Raw genomic sequence first — 24534 nt, forward strand, 5'->3', positions numbered from 1 at the left:
TGCAGTCACGCTAAAGTTGGAGTGACCATTAAGCTAGTAACTTCAGCACAGTTATTTGCCATTTCAGAAAGGCATAACAAGTGCCTGGTGAGATGATTTTAAAAGTGAAGCACAAGAAAAAGCCAAAGACAGCGATGTCCGATAGCACCCCAAGCACACAGGTAGGCAGGGAGGCTGAGAAACGAACTCAGTCCTGTGTAACCAGTGGCTGTGGTGTTGAGCCATAGAGGCTTAAAGATTTCCGCAAAACTAATCACAACAGAAGGAAACGGAACCTCAGTTTCTGGGCTTTTTACACTTAAATGAAAAGCTGAGGAAAAATATCACAGTTGGACAGAAACTCCAACTTACCAACTAGATAGGTAGAAAGAAAAGGGGTGGCAGGGAAGGAGGAAGGGAGGGAGGGAGGGAGGGAGGACAGCAGGAGCACCAGGAAAAGTGTGTGTGTCCAGAGGTGGTGGTGCACACTGCGTCTGGCCCCTGGCACTCCGGCGGCTGAAGCAGGACCAGGCTGACACTTGAGGAGGAAGGACAGATGGAGACATGGTCTGAGCAACGATGCCAGCTCTCTGTCCCCTGAGCGCACCGGGCCAGGCTCACCTCCACTCTCCTCTGCCCCGGTTCTTCTGTCTCGCCCCCAGACTGGGCGTGGAAGCCAGATCTGGCCCACACCTCTGCTTAGGAACATTTTACTGCAAATAACCATACCGTAAAAGGCTTCAGCATATTTGTGGCTGCCAGGTATCACTTTTGAAGTTAGTGGGTTTCGTGGCTATTTTTCTCCGCTGATGAAAATAAAATAGGTTAAATATGTTGGTTAGTATATTGTTAGTATTCAGCAAGAGGTTTAGAGATACAGCCCAGTTCACCTACCTTCAGAAATCTTCACACGGTTCTCAACTACCACAAAATACACCCCATATCTCTTGACACAAAGCTGTTGGTCTTAGCATCATTATTTATGTAAATGAACCGTCGGGTAACTGAAATGGGAAATGATCATGGCAAAACGGTTCTCTTCATCCATCACTGTGTGGATCACGTGCTTCTGTGAGCTGTGCACCTTTCTACTTTCTGGTCAGCTGGTAAACACTTAAGCTACCTTCTAGTTAATTTAAGTGCAGAGCCTTAGTTTCATTTGTACTGCAATGTATTCAGTCTCCAGCTCCAGAAATTATTTTTGTAGGCTACTCAGAATAAAAATTTTATACACTTAATGGTACATTCAGCTGATAAATATGGTATTAGTAATGAGCCATCTGTATCTACAAAAGCCCTGTAAACCCTTTAATGTAGAAGATTGTATTTTTCTTCCATACATTTCCTCTAAGGTTTTACTTCTCTCCCTATTGACATTTTTCCCTCCGACCAATGACTTTTTTCCTCACGGTCAGATTCTTTAATGCTTGTTCATTGACGTGGCAAGTGGTCCTGAGTTGCTTGCTCGGCAGGGTGTGGCATCTGACACATGGTATACCTCCCAGCAGACATGCGTCCCAGGCCGCCTGGTCTTCAAGGCCTCGTGAACCACCGCACACTCTGTATTTTTATGTTACAGCTCTTGGAGCGCTTCCTTTTCAGAACGTTAGAACATTGCTTTTTAGTGTGGGTGAAGTGGCCATTTCCCCCATTTCCTTTGCTGGCTAAGAAAAAATGCAAAGCAGGAGAGGCCTCCTTTACCCTTCAACATACCTGTGAGGAATGAAGCGATTCTGGAGAGAGACTGCATGATTGCCATGAAGTTACACTTACATGGGTGTACTAAAATACTTGCATTTACAAAACAAGTTTTTTTATCTTAAAAAATTACATGCCCTGCTAATATGATAGCAAGTAGACAGTAAGAATTACCGTTTTCTCCATTTCTTAAATTCAACTAGTCTGTATTTCAAGTTCCATATGTTTTAAAGTAAAGGTCTTGTATTAATATGCTTCCATTGTGCGCAGAAGTTCCACAAGCGAGGTCTTTGCTCTAGGAATTGGCAGGTGATCCTTTTTTTGAGCGACTCTTTCCTTAGCTTCCAGAACATTAACAGGACACTGCTGCTGTACTCGTGTGTGCTCACATTCAACTCTATCGCTGTGGCTAGTAGTGCAGGTGTGAGCTGTGTGCCAGTGTGGACTGAGACAGGGAGACGCACTGAGCCTGAGGTTAGCCTTTATCTTTTATCCGCACAATGACCCAAAACTCATTGTGGTTACACAAAGTTTATTTACTTATTTTTCCTATGTATTTTAGTACTTTAGGAATAAGAATTTACTTAACTTTTCTTAGAAAATCATCATTGATATATAAAACTTTTCTTTTAAAAATAGGATAAAAGAATCAGAGAATCTCGACCCTTGACAAGAGGACCGAGCGCCTTTATTCCAGAGAAGGAGGTGAGTGTGTCTATCTGAACACGTGCAGTGCTGTTTAAAAGAACAACACACATTTTCCATATGTAAGTAGGTTTCTTATTCGTGTGTTGGAAAACCAAGGAAGTGGTTTCTCTCCCTCCTTCCTTGGAGGTTTGAGTATTTCTTATGTTTAGCGAGGGTGTTCTGGCGTGCTGAGGATGCTGGCGTGGGGCGCCGACGCAGAAGCAGGATGAGTGGGCTAGCTCCTGCCAGAGTTATCTTCACACGGGTTTAGCCACCTTCTCATTGAGTGACAACCCTCCGGACCACAGCGGCTGCAGAGGAGGCCCTGGCGTGGCACAGCGGCATGCTTTGGCCCCGTCCCCGCTGCGGCTCACGGACGGCTCCGCTCGTAGATGGCTGGACTCATACAGAAGACCCTAAGATGCTTTCTCGGTTCATGTAGCACCTACGAATTCATTGCTGCTGCGAAGGTTCCATTTAGACATAAAGAACTTCCGCTAAGGCAAAGCAAACGAAACTAACAGACACTCTCTGGATTATATTTTTTAAACTACCATCTTGATTTCTGAAGATGATAGAATGGATAACACATAATGAACTGAAGTGAAATCATCTCTTTTTCCTAAACAGCTATAATTAACGTTTCTTCACGATTTATGCCTTACAAACTTACCTTTTGAGATTAAATTTCTCTCAGTCAACAGTACCTTTGTGTACTTTTTTCTTTTCAGAAAAACTTTAAAGAGCCTTCTCTGAAGTGAGAACGCTTTCTCACCATCACCTGGGCTGCAGGAGATATAGCTCTAAGCCTGACTCTGCTGTTAACCAGGCACAGGACTGGAATTCAATCTTAACTCCAAAATATGACATATCTTTGTGTTAAGTCTAGAGGAGTAATTATAAACTGCAAATAAAATGAGCCAGGACTGGAATTACACATTATTTGTCTGTTAGTATATAAACTCTTTCACCTTGAAACCAGCCCAGTGTGATGCCCACACTGTTGTTATGTATAAAGCTGTGTATAAATAAGCTTTTTTACTCCCTAGGCAGGGAGGTCCACTCTACTGGATTGTTTTGTTTTTAGCAATAGAACAGGCTCAAAACAAGAACAGTAGTCTAGTGACCTTATTAATTTTTAAATTATCATGTTCTTAATCCCTAAAAAAACTCCAGAAAACTTCTTTAAAGAATGTTGAAAAGGCCGGGCACTGGTGGCTCATGCCTGTAATCCTAGTTACTCAGGAGGCTGAGATCTGAGGATCATAGTTCGAAGCCAGCCCGGCAGGAAAGTCTGTGAAACCCTTACTCAGAAAAATCCAGAAGTGGTGCTTTGGCTCAGGTGGTAGTGTTATACCGAAATTCGGGGACCCCCAGAAGACCACCAGAGACCACGATCAATGTAAACAACAAAGAGCTGATTTATTGCAAGCTCGAGCTTGGTCCTCTGCGCACATGGTAACCCGTGACGCTAGGAGGCCCTGAGCATAGAATCAGGGCCGTTTTTATAGTATTGAACAAACAACTTTAAGGAACTTTTACATAAGAAATTACATGAGGGGCTGGGAAGGTGGCTCAGTGGTAGAGCGCTTGCCTTGCGTGCCTGAGGCCCTGGGTTCGATTCCTCAGCACCACATAAGAAAAAAGCCGGAAGTGGCGCTGTGGCTCAAGTGGTAGAGTGCTAGCCTTGAGCTGAAGAGCTGAGGGACAGTGCCCAGACCCAGAGTTCAGGCCCCATGACCGGACCAAAAAAAAAAAAAAAGAAATTACATGATTGGTTAACATTTACATTTAAAGCAAGCTAAACTGGGCAAATAATGATTGGTCGATCTTTACAGAAAAAATGTCCTTGGTCCATAGCTTGACCGGAAAAGGTTATGAGTCACACCCAGAGCAACAGAATGCATGGCATGTCTTGCCCCGGGCTCTGAAGAATGGGTTGGTTAGAAACTCTTATTAGTCCTAGGTGGGTGGGGGGCAACACCACTTGGGGGCTAACACCTGCCTTAAGCAAACGCCATCTATGGCTCCAAGAATTGTGCATGGCTTTTTGTCATAAATTCCTAGCATTGGGGCTAAAATGGATCACGAGTCAAGTCACAGAACTGAGATGGAGTGTTAAACAAAAATGGAGTTGCTTAGGTTTCTTAAAACATTATATTTCTTCCCTAGGGCCTTACTTCCCCAGCCTCCGGGAAGGGCGTTGCAGCTTTGGGGGATGATTCTGAGGACTTTGCGCCCTTGGTCAAGGCTGTAAACCCTTTGAAGTCTTTTACTAAGCAACTCTAGGCTCCCAAGCTGACATTCCACTACTAAGTAACTAAAATCAGTCACAGTTAAAATCATACAAAAACCATACAATCATCTAGCACAAAGCAATTCATACAGAAGCAAAAATGGCTGTTAGGTGCTGTCTTTACATGATTTTTTTTTTTTTACGTTCTTCAGTAGAGCACCTACCCTTGAGCACAAAGAGGATCCAGAACAGAGCCCAGGCCTTAAGTTCAAGCCCCAATATCAGCAAACAAAAACCAAAAACAGAAGCCAGGCATCAGTGGCTCATACCTGTAATCCTAGCTACTCAGGCTGAGATCTGAGGATGGTGTGTTTCAAAGCCAGCATGGGCTAGAAAGTCTATGAGACTTTTTTTTTTTGGTCAGTTGTGGGCCTTAAACTCTGGGCCTGAGCACTGTCCCTCGGCTCTTCAGCTCAAGGCTAGCGCTCTACCACTTGAGCTACAGCGCCATTTCCAGTTTTCTGGTGGTTTATTGGAGATAAGAGTCTCACGGACTTTCCTGCCCTGGCTGGCTTTGAACCGCGATCCTCAGATCTCAGCCTCCTGAGTAGATAGGGTTACAGGTGTGAGTCACCGGCGCCCAGCCTGTGAGACTCTTATCGCCAATAAACCACCAGAAAACTGGAAGTGGTACTGTGGCTCAGGTGGTGGAGCACTTGCCTTGAGCTGAAGAGCTGAGGGACAGCGCCCAGTCCAAAGTGCAAGCCCCAAGACAAACACACACACACACAGGCCAAAGTGCAAGCCCCAAGACACACATACACACACCCCAAGACACACACACACACCAGAATGTTGACAGGCAAAAACAAGCAAAGGAAAACATTTGTCTAAAGTACTCTAATTTGATTATCTTCACAAGCTCATGAGATCAAATGTAAATGTATATAATCACATGCTGCAATGTGCTTCAAATGCCTAGAAAGCAGATGCTTTTCCCTCAGTTTTATAACTGTGTTTAATGTTTGATAACTTAACATTTGTTGTTTAATAAATCATGATACCAAAGCCAAAAATGAACGGTATTTTAAAAAATTGTTTCTAGTAAGAGCAACTGCATAATTTCAGAATCTGTTAATATCAAATGAATATTCATTTGACTCATTCAGTAATGACAAAATTCATGTAAATCAGGGTCTGTTTACGGGACAGTTCCTACTCTGTGTTGTATTTCTTGGTTCTCAGGTCGTCCATGCCAACACCGTGGATGAGCAAACACACTTGCTCGTGGAGGAGTACTCCACGTCAGGCCGTCTGGACAACGTCACACAGGTCATGAGTCTGCATGCGCAGTACCTGGAGTCCTTCTTGAGGAGCCAGTTTCTCATGCTTCGGATGGATGGTGCCCTTCCCCTCCCACACAGGCACTACATTGCAATCATGGTAGGTTCGATGCCGTCCCCTCTGAAATGCAACGTGTCTGTGAGCATGTAGAGAAGTGTATAAACACAATAGAAGAACACCAACACCATTGATAACTGTTTTGTTTAAGTTTTGGTAAACTTGTTGTCTACATTTAATCTACCAGGTCCAAATAGTAATTCATAGGTCTGTTTTTATTCTTGAATTTATTTTTTCATCATTGATAAGCTCAAATTACTGGTGACATTTTCCGTGGACATTTATCTTACACATGAAGATGATTGCTGATTTGGTCAAATAAGAAGAAAGAATCAATTATCACTAGTGGAGCTTCTGAATAAGAGAAGAATTCTTCACTTCTAAGTATAGTTCTTGTTACGGGCAGGCTACCTAGTTATTGTTATCCGCAAGTCATATAATTGGGGAGGAGAGTCTACACTGGGATGATAGACAGCCAGAGTGAACTGGTAGAAAGCAACAGTGCTGCCGCTGGCTGGCTAATGAAGAACACGATGTGTTTGGAGGGTCTGGGGACAGCGACTAAAGAGCTGGCCATAATAGACAGATTTAGCAGAGTCGTTTTTACGAAATGCTACTTGGTTATTTTTCTATATTCTTACTGAGGTTTTGAACAACAAGCAGAATTTCCCGAAGGATGAACTTGACTAAAACTATCATTTTAGCTTAATATTTTGATGGCAGTTAAGCTGGTAAAGACAGAATGCTCAGAAACAAGAGAGAGCCCAGATAGAGAGATGAGAAAGGAGGATGCATTGGTCCTTTCCTGAGAAGCAGCCATGAAAGAAAAGAGGTCGGAGTCTGCTCTGCATGCATTTACCTATCTGTCAGCACCAAAACTGACTGTGTGGGAAGGAAAGAATCCGTGATCGCCAGTGTCTACTAGTAGCATGGGGTGCTGAGTCCGACAGATATTTAAGAGAAGTGCTTAAGTTAGCAGGAATTCTGAATTATTGAAGTACAAGCTGATAAGATACTGTTGTACTATAAAGAGAATTATATGTTTGCATAGTGGATAGAGTATGTATTTCCATAAAATGACTATAAACTGGGTTCTGGGTTAATTTATACCAAGTTTTGGAGAAATAATTGGCTTCATGTCATAATTATTTGCTTCTATAAGCATACAGCAGCTGTATGAATGATTCAAAACCTACTGCAGAAATACAATGAACATTTTCAAAGAAAGAGGATTGTTTTTCTTTTAAAAAAGATTTATTATTATTTATTATTTATAAAAAATCTTATGCTGGACCCTGGACATTACGTGCCTATCATCTGAGCTGCTAAGATCTAAAGATCATAGTTCAAAGCCAGCTAGAGCAGGAAAGTCTGTGAAACTCTTATCTCCAATTAACTTCCAAAAAGTCGAAGTGGAGCTGTGACTCAAGTTGGTAGAGTGCTAGTCTAGAGCAAAAAAGCTCAGGGACAGTGCTCAGGCAATGAGTTTAAACCCCAGGACCAGCACAAGCACACACACACACACACACACACACACACACGTGCACAAATACACGTGCACACACACACACATGTTAATAACTCCATCTAAATTATTTACAAATAGAATGAAACTGATGCATTTGTTTTATCAATGAATTCTTTTCTTTATACCCTAGGCTGCAGCTAGACATCAGTGTTCTTACTTAATAAACATGCATGTGGATGAATTTTTAAAGACTGGAGGTATTGCTGAATGGTTGAATGGTTTGGAATATGTGCCACAAAGGCTGAAAAACCTTAATGAAATAAATAAGCTGCTAGCACACCGCCCCTGGCTGATCACAAAAGAGCACATCCAGGTACTGAGTGTTTCTTTGAAATGAACAAGAGTGCTTCAGAGCCAGTTTTTAGTTAAATGTTTTCTTTAAAGACTTAATTTAAACTCTTGCATTTTAGAATCTTGAAAAATAAAAATGTTGTATTAATGGATGTACAAAAGATAAATTTGAAAAGTTATGGGTTTGACTACAGATGAATACATAACTTCCTTAAGGGTCGTTCATTTTGCTGAGACTAGAGTTTGGTAAGGAGCCTTGACAAGGCAGCAGGTAGGACAGGAGAGCCACCAGCAGGCAGGTGCCTGGTCCTCCGCTCAGGGCCGCACGTGTGTGTGTGTGTGTGTGTGTGTGTGTGTGTGTGTGTGTGTCCGTGTGTGTCCATCCCCTAGTACATTAACTTCTGCAGGCCCTGTCTCCCTCCCGCTGTGGAGAGGGTCCAGATGAAATGAGTTCTAAACTCTTCGAAGTTCTAATATTCTATAACTTTAAGATTCATAAAAGGTGCTTATTAAATAAAAAGAGATTCTCTAGCTGGCTTGTGAAATCTTAAAAGCCTGGATGAGGACGGGACTTGGGCCGAGGGTGAGCCCTTGTGTTCACGTGAGAACTGGAGTGTGGGCGAGGTCATTACAGAGTGCACTGACTGTGCGTAGCAGATGCAGCCATCCAATACCCAGGAGCTGTTGTCTACATTATTATCTGTGTAAGCCTTATTTAAACCCTTCTAACCAAACAGAAGTATTCTTGTCTTTTGTTTTGCATTTGCTTAGGGGTTTTTTGACCCTCTTCTTTGGTGCTTTGCCCAGTAATTTAACCAAGCCAATCTGTGTATGCTTAGGTTTTCTGGAAATTTTTGAAGCATCATCCTTTCCTAAGGTTTGAGTTCTGATTGGATAATGGTTGGTTCAAGGACTGTTTTATGTCCAGTCTGCGTGGCATCATGCCAGACACTTTGGTGGGATGGTCAGACCAAGGCCTGGCCCTTGGGTTTGCTGGAGTGGGTGGGAGCAACACAGGCCGCGACAGTCAGTCCCCGAACGGCCATAGTGTGTGAGTGAGCACTGCACAGAGAACGGCTCTGTGGCTGCCAAGAAGTCACATTGGAGCTGGCCTTGAAGACTAAGGAGGAAGATGAAAGCATTTCATAGGAAACAAAGAGAATGTTATGTCACAGTAAGAACAGCTTCCTGGTATTCCCCTTAAGGTTGGGGGATAGAAAATGGAAAGACATACTATGTGGTTATATTGTACATAAGGCAGTGAATGCAGAATCTATCCTCAGAAAACTGTGGTCTCTAGAGGTGTAGGGAGTATACAAGCTGGTTCCTCAAAACACTAGAAAATGGGTGTGTATTTTAATACATTAATGTATTCTATATCAAACGCATTTGAACTGAATCTATTATATATAAATTAATATGCTACATTATACAGACTAAAATAGGAGTCCTGGTTATTACTGTTGGTAATATGTCTGAGCAAAAGAGCGTGGCCATCACTGTGGTGTAGAACTCACTAGAAGTTTTTGTGCCAAGTTATAAAGTAAACACACTTTGTAATACACAATACAGTTTACCATGCTGGGACTGAAATGCCCTTGCTAGGAAGCACTGCCCTGAGGGATAGGAGGTTGGAATGCCCTAGCTAGGAAGCCCTGAGGGATGGGAGGTTGGAATGCCCTTGCTAGGAAGCCCTGAGGGATAGGAGGTTGGAATGCCCTTGCTAGGAAGCCCTGAGGGATGGGAGGTTGGAATGCCCTTGCTAGGAAGCCCTGAGGGATGGGAGGTTGGAATGCCCTTGCTAGGAAGCCCTGAGGGATGGGAGGTTGGAATGCCCTTGCTAGGCAGTGCTGCCCAGAGGGATAGGAGGTTGGCTGATTCATCTTTGTGGCACTGGACTTGCAGCGTGGTAGGTAAGCATTCTACCTCTTGAACTGTGTTCCCAGCCCAGAGATCATGAGAAGAAAAGACTCGTAAATATTCTGTGATCAGGATGTGGGAATGGAGCCTCCACAAGAGGTTGTAAGAGGCAGCAGGTTTTACCTAATTACTGGAGGAAATGCATGGTTTGAGGTAACAAGTGGTCAGAAATAAAATCAGGTAGTGATTTGCAGATGAACAAAGTTCAAGTAGAAGAAACAAATTGTCTAGGTCTTCAGACACTACACACAAGGAGAGAAGACCGCGGATAGAATTAAGACAAGTCAAGTTTGCAGGCACTAGGAGTGATGAGGGCTGGCTGTGGAGATAAAAATAATCCCATTTCAGGGCAGAAGAAGAAATCAGCAAGTTGGTCATTTGGCAGTGTATTGGAAAAGAAGCCATCATACACCGACTTTAAAAAACTGAAATGACCATGAGATGACATATAAATGAGCGTTGACTATGTCCAAGGTTTAAAGAACAAGCTAAAAAAGACTGGCTGTAAATTCTAAACAATTCTTCTAAAAAATTCCTCAACAGTAATATAAAAATTATAAAAGTATTTAAAAATCCTACTAGGAAATATGGTCAAAATATAAACAAAACTATAACATAAAAAAGCAATTTATTCTTCCAAACAACAACAAAAAAAAAAAATAGGGAGCTGTTTAACCACTTTAGAAGCACAGGAATGGAGAAGGAGTTAAGTATAAAGTTAAATATTGATGGATGATATTTAGCCTGTTCTCAAAACATTAATAGACTAAAATAGCTTTATGATGGGCTGGGAAGGTAGCTCAGTGGTAGAGTGCTTGCCTTGCATGCATGAGGCCCTGGGGTTGATTCCCCAGCACCACATAAGCAAAAAGAAAAAAGCCGGAAGTGGTGCTGTGGCTTAAGTGGTAGAGCGCTAGCCTTGAGCTGAAGAGCTGAGGGACAGTGAGGCCCAGAGTTCAGGCCCCACGACCGGACCCAAAAAAATAATAAATAAATAAATAAATAAAATAGCTTTATGAGATAGTAACATGTCAGAAGGCCAAGTCTGAAAGACAGAAAAGTAAATATAAATGATCTAGCTATATAATAATGATTAAAGGTTTTATTAGCAGTTAAAAAATTGATTATTTGGGCTGGGAAGGTGGCTCAGAGGTAGAGCGCTTGCCTTGCATGCCTGAGGCCCTGGGTTTGATTCCTCAGCACCACATAAGCAAAAAGAAAAAAGCCCGAAGTGGCGCTGTGGCTCAAGTGGTAGAGCACTAGCCTTGAGCTGAAGAGCTGAGGGACAGCGCCCAGGCCCAGAGTTCAGGCCCCATGACCAGACCCCCAAAAAACAATTGATTATTTTCTTTCTTTTCCCTAAGCTATTTGTAATATATGAGTGTTTGCACGGGTGAATATGTTGTTAACAATATGTTGTCAAGCAAAATAAAGTTCGTTTTGTTTTGGCAGAGAAGTGAGCAAATGACCCTGAGAGACAAAGCCCCTGCACACATTAGAGAGAGGGAAGGAGAGAGAGGAGTGGAGAGGAGGGAGGGGAAAAGGAAGGAAGGAAGGGAGAGAGGAGAGAAGGAAGGGAAGGAAAGGATAGGGGGAGGAAGAGGACGGGAGGGAACACGTGAGTTAATAGGAGAACTCCCTATGGACTGATAGCAATCACCTTGGAGCCACACAGATGAAGGTTTTCATCGTTCAGCCAATAGCACAGGGAAAGTGATTTTGCTAGAATAGCTTTAAATTCCCTTCTAGTTTTAATGTTTCTTGACCCGTCTTAATAGCATAACCTATAAAAGGGCTTTGGGGGGCAGAAGATCCATTGTATTCTAGAGCATTTAGAAGTCACCCTGTAAGCTTTGATAACTTCACTGTAACATTGTTTAACCAAAGCCATATCTTCAGTAAGTGAAACATTTTGTAAAGAGTTGTATTACCACAGTCATAAAATTAGATGGCCTCTGTTTTTTAAGACTGTTTCGCAGAGTTCTGTGGTTCCCCTGTTCACTCAGATTCTGGTTGTCTTTTCAGAAGCTTGTCAGAACTGGAGAAAACAGTTGGTCGCTGCCTGAGCTCGTGCATGCTGTGGTCCTCCTGACCCATTGCCATGCACTGACAAGCTTTGTTTTTGGCAGTGGCATCAACCCAGAGGGAGACCCGGACGTCTCCAACCAGCTCAGGCTAGCCTCCGTGAACAGTTTCTGTGCCTGCGATCTGGCTAATGACAACAACATCGAAAATACATCTCATACCGGCAGCAATTTTGGGGTTCGTTTCCTTAGCTACTTTTCTTTACCAATTTTGCTTTAAGCTTTTTAATGTTTCGTGACTTTATTCACTTGAAATAACCTTGTACAGTTTTTCCTGTTACAAAGGTTTAACTATGGGCCGGGAAGGTGACTCAGTGGTAGAGTGCTTGCTTTGCATGCATGAGGCCCTGGGTTCGATTCCTCAGCATCACAAAAGCAGAAAAAGCCAGAAGTGGTGCTGTGGCTCAAGCAGTAGGGCCTTGGGGTGAAGAGCTGAGGGACAGCGCCCAGGCCCAGAGTTGAAGCCCCACGACCTACCAAAAAAAAAAAAAAAAAGTTTAACTAGTTGTGAAAATGGAGCTGGGTAACTTGAGGGGATGGTGGAGTTGGGAGGAGGGGGGGTCGCATGGGCAAGGGCGGGACTGGCAACTAACCAGACATGTGGAAGTGATGCCTCTGTATAACTTCTTAAAGATAAAGTTAAAAATTCATTTAAAAATTGAACTAGTCCCTCAGGCCTTTAAAAAGCAGATCATGTTGCTACAAATCATGTAAAGTAAATGTTACAGTCTAGGGATTATAACATTTTAAACTTAGATTCTTAACACTTTGCCTATAAGATACTGGAACAAATCATGAAAATAAGTATTTTTCAGGTTTTTTTTTTTACTGTGTATCTGAAAATTTCATCATACAGAGTAAAAATCTAGTGTTAGTCAGTCTTCAACCATCATTAGTGCATAGTCAATCATAATGAACCCTGGATTCTTTTCACATATGCCACAGATACGTTAGAAAATGTATCTTATGAGAGCAGAAAGTAAAAACAGAAAATTTGAAATTGCCTTTTTTCAGTATAGTTTAAAATACACCAAATAGGATTGTAGATACATGTATAAACATATATATATATATATATATACATATATATATATATATATACTTACAACTTCTTTGACTTTACAAATAAAGCAAGCATAAGCATCATGCTTGTAAAATTCGAATCTGTTGTGTATCTTTGGAGGTAGTAAAAAAATTCACTTAGGAACTTTTTAAAAAATTATCAAGAAAAAAAGGCCAGATTTAGAAAGATAATACGTTTTCTCTCACATGTGAAATTCAGAATTGTTTTTAATTGAATGAAAGTGCAAGCGTCCCTGTTTGGGAATTGAGAGGGGATCTGTGGGTGAGTAGGGAAAAGGGAACTTGGAGTTAAATATGATCAAACATACACACGTCTGAAAGTGTCATCATGAGACCTCTTATTTTGTGTGCACTAACACAGTGATCAGAAGTCTAGCTTTAATTCACCTGTCAGCCGGTTAAAGCACACAGCCCAGCAGTTCTTAGTCTGACCCCCCCAGTACATTTGGACAGGGTCGGCACACCACAGGCCCACCCCGCCTCTCCCCCAGCCCAGTCCCTGGCAGCAGCCGCTCGTCTGTGTTCTGTCTGGATAGTTGTCTGTCATAGATACATCTTTAGAAATATCCCTCCTAATTATAATTGTATAATAGTGGGTCAGTGTGTTCCACACAACCTTAACAACTGTGCCCATGCCACTGCATGTTGTGGCATCGAGAATGGAGCGAGCTTTCCTGGTAATTATTAGACACCAGCATTCTTGCGTTTGGTTCCAGATTGTCGATTGTCTAAGTGAGCTAGAAGCCTTAATGGAAAGGATGGAAAGTCTGCGAGAAGAGAGGGGAGATGAGGAGGCTTCTCAGGAAGAAATGACCACTCGTTTTGAGAAGAAGAAAGAAAGTCTTTTTGTGGTGTCTGGAGGTACTTTTCATTCATTTCCTCACCCAGGTGCTTTTATTTTTCACTCTGTTGCTGTTTGAAGACTACCAACACTGCATCCTTCAGCAGACCCACACGGCTTTGTGGAAATGTTTCAGCTGCGGTCCCTCCTTTCCTCACTCCTCTCCCTTGCCCTCGATGCTGCTCTCTGCCTTAGGCAGGAGTGTCCTTGGACGTGCCCTGAACAGCCAGGGCTGTGTGCTGAAGAAAAAACTGTGTGTGAGCGCTGTTGATTATACACAAATCCATCAGCCCCTCGGTGGGCTTCCGATGCACAAAAGGGCGACACATGGGGTGTGCAGAGCAGCTGCCAGAGAGACAGGCACACTTCACAGGACACCTGTGAGAAGCACACTCCATAAGTGTAACGGTGCGCATGATACAAGTCACAGTGGAGAGAGTTCAGTAATACCGTAAGCCAGCCACACGGCACTTGGTCAGGTCCTCCACATGCGCATGCCTGTGACTGTTGTCACCCCCAGGCAGGGCCGGGTTTTCCGTGGGTGGCAGCACCCCGCTGCCCTGCTGGGCTGGACAGGAAGTGTCAGCCGGGTACCTGGCTGGACACCCGTGTAGACCCGCCCTGTCCCTCATGGTAGGTTTTACAAGGTCCACTTCATTTCAGGTCTGTTTGAGACAGATTTCTAGGCTGGATGTTATTTGAAATAGACTCATTTTTATCAAGTTAGATGGGAATATCTGTTCTAATTTTGTGATTTAAAAGAGATAAGTAAAATCCCTTTTCACGAGATCAGTCCTTGATATTTTGGAAGGTTGGCATATGGAGGGTTATTCTTACATAATTTTTTTCTAAATTAATTGTAACACTTATCCTTATGTTTGCATTTCTTTACGATTTTTATGAAATATATATTAGGGCACTTTCTTAGATTGAATTCAGATTAATTTATTGTGTATTAAAAGCTACATCCTTTGCCCCTATCTTAAAAATAGGCTTTTTCTAATACTCTGAGAGTCTGATATTGAACACCACATAAGAAGTCTCACTAAAATAGCTTAAACTCAAGACAAAGGTTAAGCCTTTCAAATCATTCATCTCCATAGTGATCCTTTTTTAAAAAATTTTTTGTGAAAATACCATACAGAGGGGTTACAATTACACGGGCAAGGTAATGAGTACATTCCTCATCAAGCATTGTTGCCTCCTCCTTCCCATCTCCCCCTCCCCACCAAAGTCGTAAAGTTTGTTTTTCGACATAGCATCTTATACATCTCATTGTTGCAATGGGTCCACCTTTAATGGGTCACTATTTAAACAATTTGTTTTTTCCCTTCCCCTCCACAAATTATACCAACGTCAAATACAGTGAAAACAGGGGTTATACTGTGGGGGAGGGACATACAGAGCAACAAAGAAATACCTTATAAATATGTTAGAAACAATAGCAAGAAAGAAAAACCATTTGAGTCCTTATCTTGGGGTTCATTTCCCTAACATCAACTTATCTGACCATTTCTGCTTGACTCAGATATATACTAGTTATTGCAAATAAGGGAAACCATGGGACCTACGTTTCTTTGGGCCTGGCTTACTTCACTTAATATATTTTTTTCCAAGTTTTTTCATTTCCTAACAAATGGGGCAAAATAAAATACCTAGGAGCCAGGCGCTGGTGGCTCACGCCTGTAATCCTAACTACTCAGGAGGCTGAGATCTGAGGATCGAGGTTCAAAGCCAGCCCTGGCAGGAAAGACCCTGAGACTCCTTATCTCCAATAAACCAGAGGCAACCAGAAGTGGAGCTGTACCTCAAGAGTTAGAGTGCTCGCCTTGAGCTGAAGAGCTGAGGGACAGTGCCTAAGCCCAGAGTTCAAGACCCACATCCGACAAAAAAACAAAAACAAAAAAACCAAAGAAGTGAAGGACCTCTATGAAAACTTTAAAAATCTGAAAAAGGAAATCAAAACAGAACTTAGAAAGTGGGAAAAACTTCCCGTGCTCCTGGATTGGAGCACATTTTCACATTGTGAAAATGGCAATACTTCCCAAGGCTATCTACAAATTCAGTGGGATACCTATCAATATTCCAGCCTCATTCTTCAAGGAAATAGAAGAGGCAATCCAAAAATTCTTATGGAGCAGTAAAACCCGAATAGCAAAAACGATCCTTAACAGAAAGAACAGTGCTGGAGGAATATCAACACCAAATTTCAAGCTCTACTACAAAGCCATAGTAATCAAAACAGCTTGGTACTGGCACAAGAACAGACCTCAGGACCAATGGAATAGTGATCCTTTTTAAAAAGAAGTTACCATCTTGAGGGTAGATTAGTCAGGTTCAGGTGCTGGGGATTATTTGATTGTAACTTCCTTGTGGCTGTTAAATGTGGTGTTGATAACAGCTCTCACAGGTTCTCATCAGTCCTCCAGATAGTAATTCTGAAAAGTTTAAACTCTGTCAAAGTGCTCACACCTTAGGTTTGAGCTCTGTGAGTGGTCACACGCACAGCATCACAGAATCCTCCTGTTTAACTACTGCCCAGGTGAGCAAATGGCAGGGCCTCCCGCCGGGCCTCCTCCCAGGGCCCCCCCCCCCCCCCAGCTTCCTCCCTGGCCTTCTGCCCAGCCTCCCTTCCCATGTCTTTGCGAGCTAAAAGCCAACTGTGTTGAGCTGACTTTCACGCAAACACATCCGGATGAGACATCATGGGCCCTGCCAGGCTGATAAGACGCTCCCAGTTGCCTTCACCCCCATTCCTGAGCCGTGCTCCACGCCCCACTCCATCTCCAGAGTGCTCAATACTGTGTCGCTTGAGTTTTTTAATTGGTAAAATTAGTGTTTTACTCCTTGGCGCTGTTGTTTAGATATTTCAGTTTATTCACTTTTTGCCTGAAAATTAAGTGTTAATCCTCAGCATCCCAGAATAAAATTATGCTCAAAATGTTACAAGTAAATATTGTGTATGAGCTCACATCATTAATACAGTCGCCTCAGAGGTCCGTGGGGAAGGGGACAGCTGAGTTCAGTCTTACAGCCCTGTCCTCTGTGTTTACCTTAGCTGCATCTGATCCTGAAGACCGGCCGCCATTCTTTCCCTTCGATTGTGGAGAGGACATGACCGTCACAGCCGATGTTTCTCGGTATGTGGAAGACCCTGGCTTTGGGTACGAAGATTTTGCCAGGCGAGGAAAGGAGCATTTGCCAACATTCCGGGCGCAGGTAGGTGATGCCCTCGCTGAGAGACGCAGGAGGAGCCGTTAGGCTCTCCCATCAAACGCTGAAATGTAAGCACGGGGGGCTGTTAGGGCGTTTTAATAGCATCTGCGCATAGTCCTCTTTAGCAGTCTTCATCCTGGTGTAGCTTGATAGGCCCCAGTAGGTGGATACTTAGGTCCGCATCACCCCTGCCCACGAAGGGAAGAGGAAGCTCTGGCTTCATTTCGTTATTTGCGGTTTTACATGGTAGCTGTGCGCAATGTCAACACCTTGTTTGGAGAGTGGAGAGTGATGTGTGACAAGATCCTGTACCACTGGCGCGGGCAGAAGGTCAGGCACGGCCTTTTACCTGACGGCGTGGCTGCACACTCGGCTCTCGAGAGTGCTCACGTGTGAGCTCAGTCCTCTGCCTGTGGCGCTGAGTCCCTGTCCCTGTGACTATATCGTCACCCAGGCCCATTCCAGACCTGGGAGGGTGGGATGGGGCTCCCGGGGAGACGCCCACGCTGCAGCCCCGCAAACCGAGCTGTAAGCCTAGAACACCCCGCCAAAGCACGCAGGGCTCCAACGGAGAATAGCCTTTGGTAATGGGAGACTTTCTCCTCCAGGACTACACCTGGGAGAACCACGGGTTCTCCCTGGTGAACAGGCTCTACTCCGACATCGGGCAGCTGCTGGACGAGAAGTTCCGCACGGTCTACAGCCTCACCTGCAGCACCCTGGCCTCCTGCGGGGCCGTCGACACCACCACGCTCCGCAGGGCCTTGTTCAACTACGTGCACTGCATATTTGGAATCAGGTGTGTTCCGTGGCAGGCAGCTGTGTGCACTGCGTAGATGACCACCCTGATGATCGTCGTAGCTATCACCCACTCAGGAGTGAGTCGTTCTGGGGAGGAAATGCTACCTGTGGACGTTTGACTTTAAAAAATCCATTCTAAGCCAACACCAGTAGCTCACACCTGTAACCCTAGCTACTCAAGAGTCAGATTCATGGATCATACTTTGAAGCCAGCCCAAGCAAAACAAAGTTCTCCATCTCCAAAATAAACAGCAAAAATCAAGCTAGTGCCCTGACTCGTGGTAGAGCTCCAGCTAAACAAGTAAGCCAAGCAAGTGTGAAGTCTTGAACTCAACCCCAGGACTGGCACAAAGCCCTTATGTGTGTGTGTGTACACACTTAGGCACACATGTGTATATGGACATATAGTCACATATACACTTGCATTTTGTAGAGAAGTATTTTCTTCATTGAAAGTGTTGTGAATCTTAACAGTGAAGCACGTACAGAAACACAAGTAAGAGTGTATTAAGGAAGAGATTGGGGGAGGCAGTAATTACTGGGATAGAACAGAGCCAAGGCAAACGTGAAAGCCCTTCCTGGCAGAATGGGCCGGCTATAAAAGGAAAATGCTTTGCATCCGGTTTCATCACCAATGAATTCTGGTTAGTTTGGCTTATTTGCATTTTTGAAAGAGTCATAATCAAAGCATAAGCAGAGCCAGGAGAGACTCTGCTCACTGTGCTGACACAGGCCCACAAATAACAGATGCTGAAATGACACTTTTCAGTCAGTATAAATTCATGGCCCCTGCATTTAGGAGGACAGTAAGCAAATGAGACTCGGTAGTCTCATTGAGAATGCTCTTTTCTTTGGAAAGTGTCTTTGTAAAGCCTTTTGGTGGAGGCAGAGTTACAGTTGTAAGTACATTCTACATGACCACACACTATATCATGTCTGATAGGAGAAAGTCTTTATGAACTTTAAGTCCAACTTGTTACTGGGCACCAGTGGCTCATGCCTATAATCCTAGTATTCGGGAGGCTGAGATCTGAGGATCACAGTTTGAAGCCGGCTGAGGCAGGAAAGTCCATAAGAAAGTCGTAACTCCATAAACTGCAAACAAAGCAAGAAGTGGAGCTGTGGCTTAACTGTGGTAGCTCCATGCTAGCCTGGAGCAAAGGAAGCTCAGGGACACTACCAGGCCCTGAGTTCAAGTCCAGCACTAGCAAGAAATATAAAAAATAATAAAATTCGCCAGGCGCCGGTGGCTCACACCTGACATCCTAGCTATTCAGGAGGCTGAGATCTGAGGATCGCAGTTCAAAGCCAGCCTGGGCAGGAAAGTCCGTGAAACTCTTATCTCCAATAAACCACTAGCGCTGTAGCTCGTGGTAGCGCTAGCCTTGAGCTGAAGCGCGCAGGAACAGCGGTCAGGCCAGAGTTCAAGCCCCACGACCAAAAAAAAAATAAAAAAAATAAAATTCAACTTCTTAAGCAAAGGTTTCTTTTTGTGTAATTTTAACTAACGGATCCGAACATTTCCTGACAAATCAGTTAGTAATACAGCATTGTATGTAAGGGTCACTAAACGTTGATCAGCCCTAATCTGAAATCTGATATCCAGAATGGTCTGAAGTCCTAAACTTTGCTCTGACTTTAAGAGTTTTAGATTTGGAACATTTTGGACTTCAGGTTTTTAAATTAAAGATACAGGTTCTCTAAAAACTGTAGTCCGAAACACGTCTGGTACCAGGCATTTCAAATAAGAGATGCTCAACTGTGATAGTATCATGGCACATAATAATTATACTGTTTGCCCATTGATTATCCTGGAGAATAAATTACCAAAGAAAAACGCTTCAGAAAAACAAATGGTAGTAGAATTTAATAATTGAGGTCCAATAAATATTTGTTATGCAAGGCAATAGTTAATATATATTTTTTTTCTTTTTTTTTATTTATTTTTTTTATTGTAAAGCTACTATACAGAGGGTTACAGTTACATGAGTGAGGTTATGAGTACACTTCATCTTGAACATTGTTACCCCCTCCATTGTTTTCCCCCTACCATCCCCTCCCTCCCTCCCTTCCCCGAGGTTCTTTTTTTTTTTTTTGATTGTGATTAAATGATTACATAATTTCAAAATCACAAGTTCATTCTAACTTCCCTGGAGCAAATTGTCTACCACAGTCTGTAATATATAACAGTGTTCACATGTTATATACCATATTTGTGATCAGCAGCATGGGGATATTTAGTAGTGGTTCGACCAGATGAGCGGGAGTTCTTTGTTTCTTAAGTCCTGTTAGTTTTGTCGTTTCACCTAACCTTTTGGATTTAGCATCCACTTATCAGGGAGACCATGTACCGTTTGTCTCTTCGTTCTTGGTAGTTAATATATTTTAATAATTATTTCATTGTTGAATGCTACTAAACAAAGCTTATGTGAAGTAAAGATACTTATTTAATTACACAATACCTTGGAGTTGAAAATACAGAGAACCCTAGGCCCCCAGTTCCACAGTGCCTCCTTGTCTGGGTCTGAGCCTGCGTCCCCATCCTCCACTCCCACAGGTGGAAGTGTGCTGTGCACCTGCGTCACACCCCCGCCCTCTCATCTGGGGGGAAGGGGCGGGGGACTCCGCTTGCTTTCTTCATCGGCCCTGCGATCACTGTTGAAATATGCTATTATTTCTTCTATCTCTAAGGAAGAGCCTTTCATTCTTCTTTTTCATCTTGCTGTTACCTCGTTTTTTCCGTAGATTATCTGATTGCTATTACCATTTTTTCTCTCCCTGTCATTCCCAAACTCATGCAAAATCTCAGGCTTTTTCCTCTCTTCACAGACCAGCCCATGATCACACTACAGCTACCTTCTTACCTGACTGCTGAGCTGCATATTAGACCCCAAGCCCCTCTCTCCTCCCAGAAGCCCCCGGCAGGAACGAAGGCCCGGCACCTCCACTCAGCCCCGTCACCACCGCTGGTATTTGTGTCTCAGAGAGGCCCCGGCACAACCTGTCTGAAATTGCAGCGCCTCTGCTCCTACACCACAGATCCAGTTTCTCTGCAGCAGCATCTCCATATTACATATTTTTCTTTTAGTTTTTCTCTTTATACTCCAGTAGAATTTAAACACCATGAGACAAGAGGTTAATGTCTGTCTTCTGTTCACTGGTGAACCTAAAGGGAACAAGGCACGTAACAGGCACTCAATAGTTACTTGTTAATTAATGAGCTTTTGGTATGTAGTGCCTACAGAATAAATGTCTGTTGATGCCACTTAGAAATTACTGTTTTTATGATAATTCTTTGTCCTTTTGCCTGCAGGTATGATGACTATGATTATGGAGAAGTTAACCAGTTACTGGAACGAAGCCTTAAGGTTTACATTAAGACAGTAGCCTGCTATCCTGAGAGAACTACAAAGCGCATGTATGATAGCTATTGGCAGCAATTCAAGCACTCAGAGAAGGTAAAAAAAAAGACTGAGCACTATACCACAGACAGGAGTTCAGTACAGCAGTACCATGGTTATAAAGAGTGACGTGTGGCAGTACTAATAAACCGATGGATTGAGACTGAAATATCATTAAAGTACTGTTTCTTAATGCTTTTAAAGTCAAGTCTAGTAATAACTAAATTTCAGTTATGTGTTTGTCCAACACAGGGTATAAAGTAAATTTTAGCACCAGCCTTTGAAAGATAGTAGTATCTTTAAAGTACACTCTGCTCCTTTACATAGTTCCTTTAAACTATCGTTCTGTTAATAAGAACCAAACTTTCTAAGAGGTAGTGTTGGGCATAATTGAATCTTGACCCAGAAGGCATAGCCATTTAGAGTCTTTAACTCTAGCTAGCCCTCTAATCTTTTAGAACACTGTTTCTCATAGTAATTTAGTATTTTACAACGTCTTGTCAAGTACAGGAGCCAAATATATTATTGCATAAGAATAACCCTTTGGGTACCCCCCCCTTCCCCCCCCCGCCCCCCAGGGAGAGCCAGCCCCAGGAGTAGAACAGCCGTGGCGGCCTCTGATCTCAGGGCCTGGCCCTCACCATGCCCCTCCACGGGCTGCTCCCCTAGGAGGAACCCACCCGATCTCACACCCAGCTTCTCATCAGTGTGGAAAAAGGTGATTTCCCTAGTGAAGACTGAATTTAAATGAATAAAGTTGTATTTTTGTTACGAAAAGGAATATCCTTTTGATTGTAAGCTATGTTTTACTTTTTTTTTTCTTGCGGTCGTGGGGCCTGAACTCCAGGCCTGGGCGCTGTCCCTCAGCTCTTCGGCTCAAGGCTAGCACTTTAACACTTGAGCACAGTGCCACTTCAGGCTTTTTCTGCGTATGTGGTGCTGAGGAATTGAACCCATGGCCTCATGCATGAGAGGCACCTTCCCAGCCCCAGGAATATCCTTTTGAATGACCTCTATGGGAGTCATTAGTTAATACCTAGTTACAGATCTCTACCAGCTTCACAGTGTGAGACGTGGCCGTATTTCCACCAAGTCCAAGAACCTCCTTTTGATCCATTACCAAGGCAGCTGCTTGCCGTGGTGAGGAGGCTGGGCTCTCACTCCAGGCAGATGCCCACCTCCTGGTCAGCGAGCCCAGAGGGGGCTGTTTCTGTTTGCAGTTCATTTCCCCCTTTTCTGACATTTATCTAGAAACTGCCATTACTCGTCAGGAGAATAATCCAACAGCATACTCAATGGATAGAAAGACATTGAAATACCTTAATACCATAGCGTTTCCTTGTGGGAAATTTACAAAATCTATTTTTAATTTGTCAGCTAAGAAGTATTTCCATAAAAAGTATTCTTCACAGTTCTATCTACAACTACAAGAAAGCTGTCAGAAAATGATGCCTAGCTAATGAATAGCAGACACTAATTGAAACTGCATTAGTCATGAGGTTTTCACTTTTTACCTCTCAAGTAAATGTTAAGAAAAAACTTTTAAAATACTGCATTTTTCGGAAGTACAAGTTGTGGGGAGATTATAATTCATAAAGGTTAATTTTATACTCTAAAAGGTTAATAATGTACCATCTATCAAGATGTTAGAATGTTAGCGACATAGGTTATCACTGCAGTTGGCAGCACTATTGTTACAAATGCAGGTTTGAACGTTACCTCACGTACACGCATAAAGAAAGGCAGGTCTCTGTGTTTGTATTTTGCCTATGTGCACATTAAAAAAACCCAACACTGTAATAAGCATCTATATGAAAACTCTGAAGGCGAGCTGGTAGTGTGGCTCAGATGGTAGAGCTCCAGCCTTGAGCAACCGAGCTGAACACACAGATGAGGCCAAATTCAAGCCCCAGTAATGGCATGCACACGTGCGCGCGCGCGCACACACACACACACAAGAAAAAAGTAACAACACAAAACTCTGCAGGCATGTCCACTCTTCTCAGTGGGTCCTGATGGGTTCTGTGATGTTTTCCTCTCTAGGTTCACGTAAACCTGCTTTTGATGGAAGCGCGGATGCAAGCAGAGCTCCTCTATGCTCTCCGTGCCATCACTTGGCATCTGACCTGAAGCTCAGCTCGGAAGGTTGTCTGTGTGCAAAGACTTAAAGGACACCTGAAGTTGTTTGTGATACTGCATAGAAAGTTATTTAGTTCTTAGTGTCAAAATTAGCTGTGTTTTGCTTGTTACTGTTTTGTTTTTGTTTTGTTTTGTTACGGCTATAATGTGCAATGATGCTCAACTTTACTTATAATTGCAAAAATAATGAGGAGCACTATTCTCCATTGCTTTTAGTTGGATTTGGGATCTGATCATCAGTCACCAACTTGGTTTGATCATGTTTAATGTCAGTGCTTTGGGATTTGTGTGTATTTTTAAAACTTTTTTAAAAAGGAAAAGCGCTTACAATCTACATAAGCAATTGTTTTCAGACATTGGAATTCAGCAGAGAAAGACCTTCTCTGGCCATTCTAAGATTTTTACGTTGTGTCCTAAATCTAGTAGAGAAAAGCGTGCGCTGTCAAACCAAGCTGCTCCCTCTCAGGCGCTGTTTGGCTTTATTCTTTCCTTTGTTTTTGTTACGTGTCTGTTTGGGACCTGGGGGTTTATTTGTTTTCTTTTTTTAGTGCTATGGTGATAACATGAAATGTGATACAGCCATTGTCCATAGTTTAATGTGATAATTTAATCATGATGAATTCTGTAGCATGGTACCGAAATGCCAAATTCAGATAGCGTTCCATATCAGATGTGTAAATGAAGGTGGAATTGTGCGCAGCCCTCTGTCATTGACAGTGGTGGGACTTGTACCCACAAGACTGACCAAAATTTTCTTTGCACATTTTTCCTCATGGTTTTTTCTATATTGTAGTAAGCTAAGGAAGCTTAATAGACCTCTGTTTTCCCCCCATTAGGTTTTTAGAAGTTATTTTCCATGATTTTCTTATAATTGAATAGTTTATTCAAAATTAAAAATGTCATGTTTCTGCACATTAATGTGACTGAACAACAGAAACAGTGCAGTGCATCTACGGAAGGCCCAGCCCCCCCCCCTCCCCCCCCCCCCCCCCCCCCCGGCTACTCAGAGGGGCCCTTTTAAACAGAGCCATAAAGAAATCAGATTTCTTTATTAACTAGGCCTTTTCAGTTTTACCTTACTTGGGTTAAACACCGTTCTTTTCATAGTGCCAAAGCATGCCTTTCCCCAGAAAAATCTCTTGGCAGCTTTTTTTTTAACAAATCAAGTCATAGGGGAGGAATAAGCGGCCAAAAAGTCCCGTTTTGCATTGGTTTATGTTGCTTGATTA

At 43.0% G+C, this 24534-nt stretch overlaps 1 protein-coding gene across 1 annotated transcript in view; it reads left to right on the forward strand.

Annotated features, from left to right (window-relative positions):
• Positions 1-24228, forward strand: part of Sesn3 (sestrin 3) — a 34328-nt gene extending 10100 nt beyond the window's left edge. The window contains exons 2-10 of the mRNA XM_042671507.1: positions 2317-2382; positions 5846-6043; positions 7660-7842; positions 11766-12002; positions 13624-13768; positions 16807-16967; positions 17573-17763; positions 21079-21223; positions 23210-24228. Coding sequence (XP_042527441.1) covers positions 2317-2382; positions 5846-6043; positions 7660-7842; positions 11766-12002; positions 13624-13768; positions 16807-16967; positions 17573-17763; positions 21079-21223; positions 23210-23296 — 1413 coding nt within the window. The 3' untranslated portion in view covers positions 23297-24228. The remainder of the gene's footprint in view (positions 1-2316; positions 2383-5845; positions 6044-7659; positions 7843-11765; positions 12003-13623; positions 13769-16806; positions 16968-17572; positions 17764-21078; positions 21224-23209) is intronic.
• The last annotated feature ends 306 nt before the right edge of the window (positions 24229-24534 follow it).

Source organism: Dipodomys spectabilis, unplaced genomic scaffold, assembly GCF_019054845.1.
Source record: "Dipodomys spectabilis isolate Male_0828 unplaced genomic scaffold, ASM1905484v1 ptg000635l, whole genome shotgun sequence".
NCBI lineage: Eukaryota > Metazoa > Chordata > Mammalia > Rodentia > Heteromyidae > Dipodomys > Dipodomys spectabilis.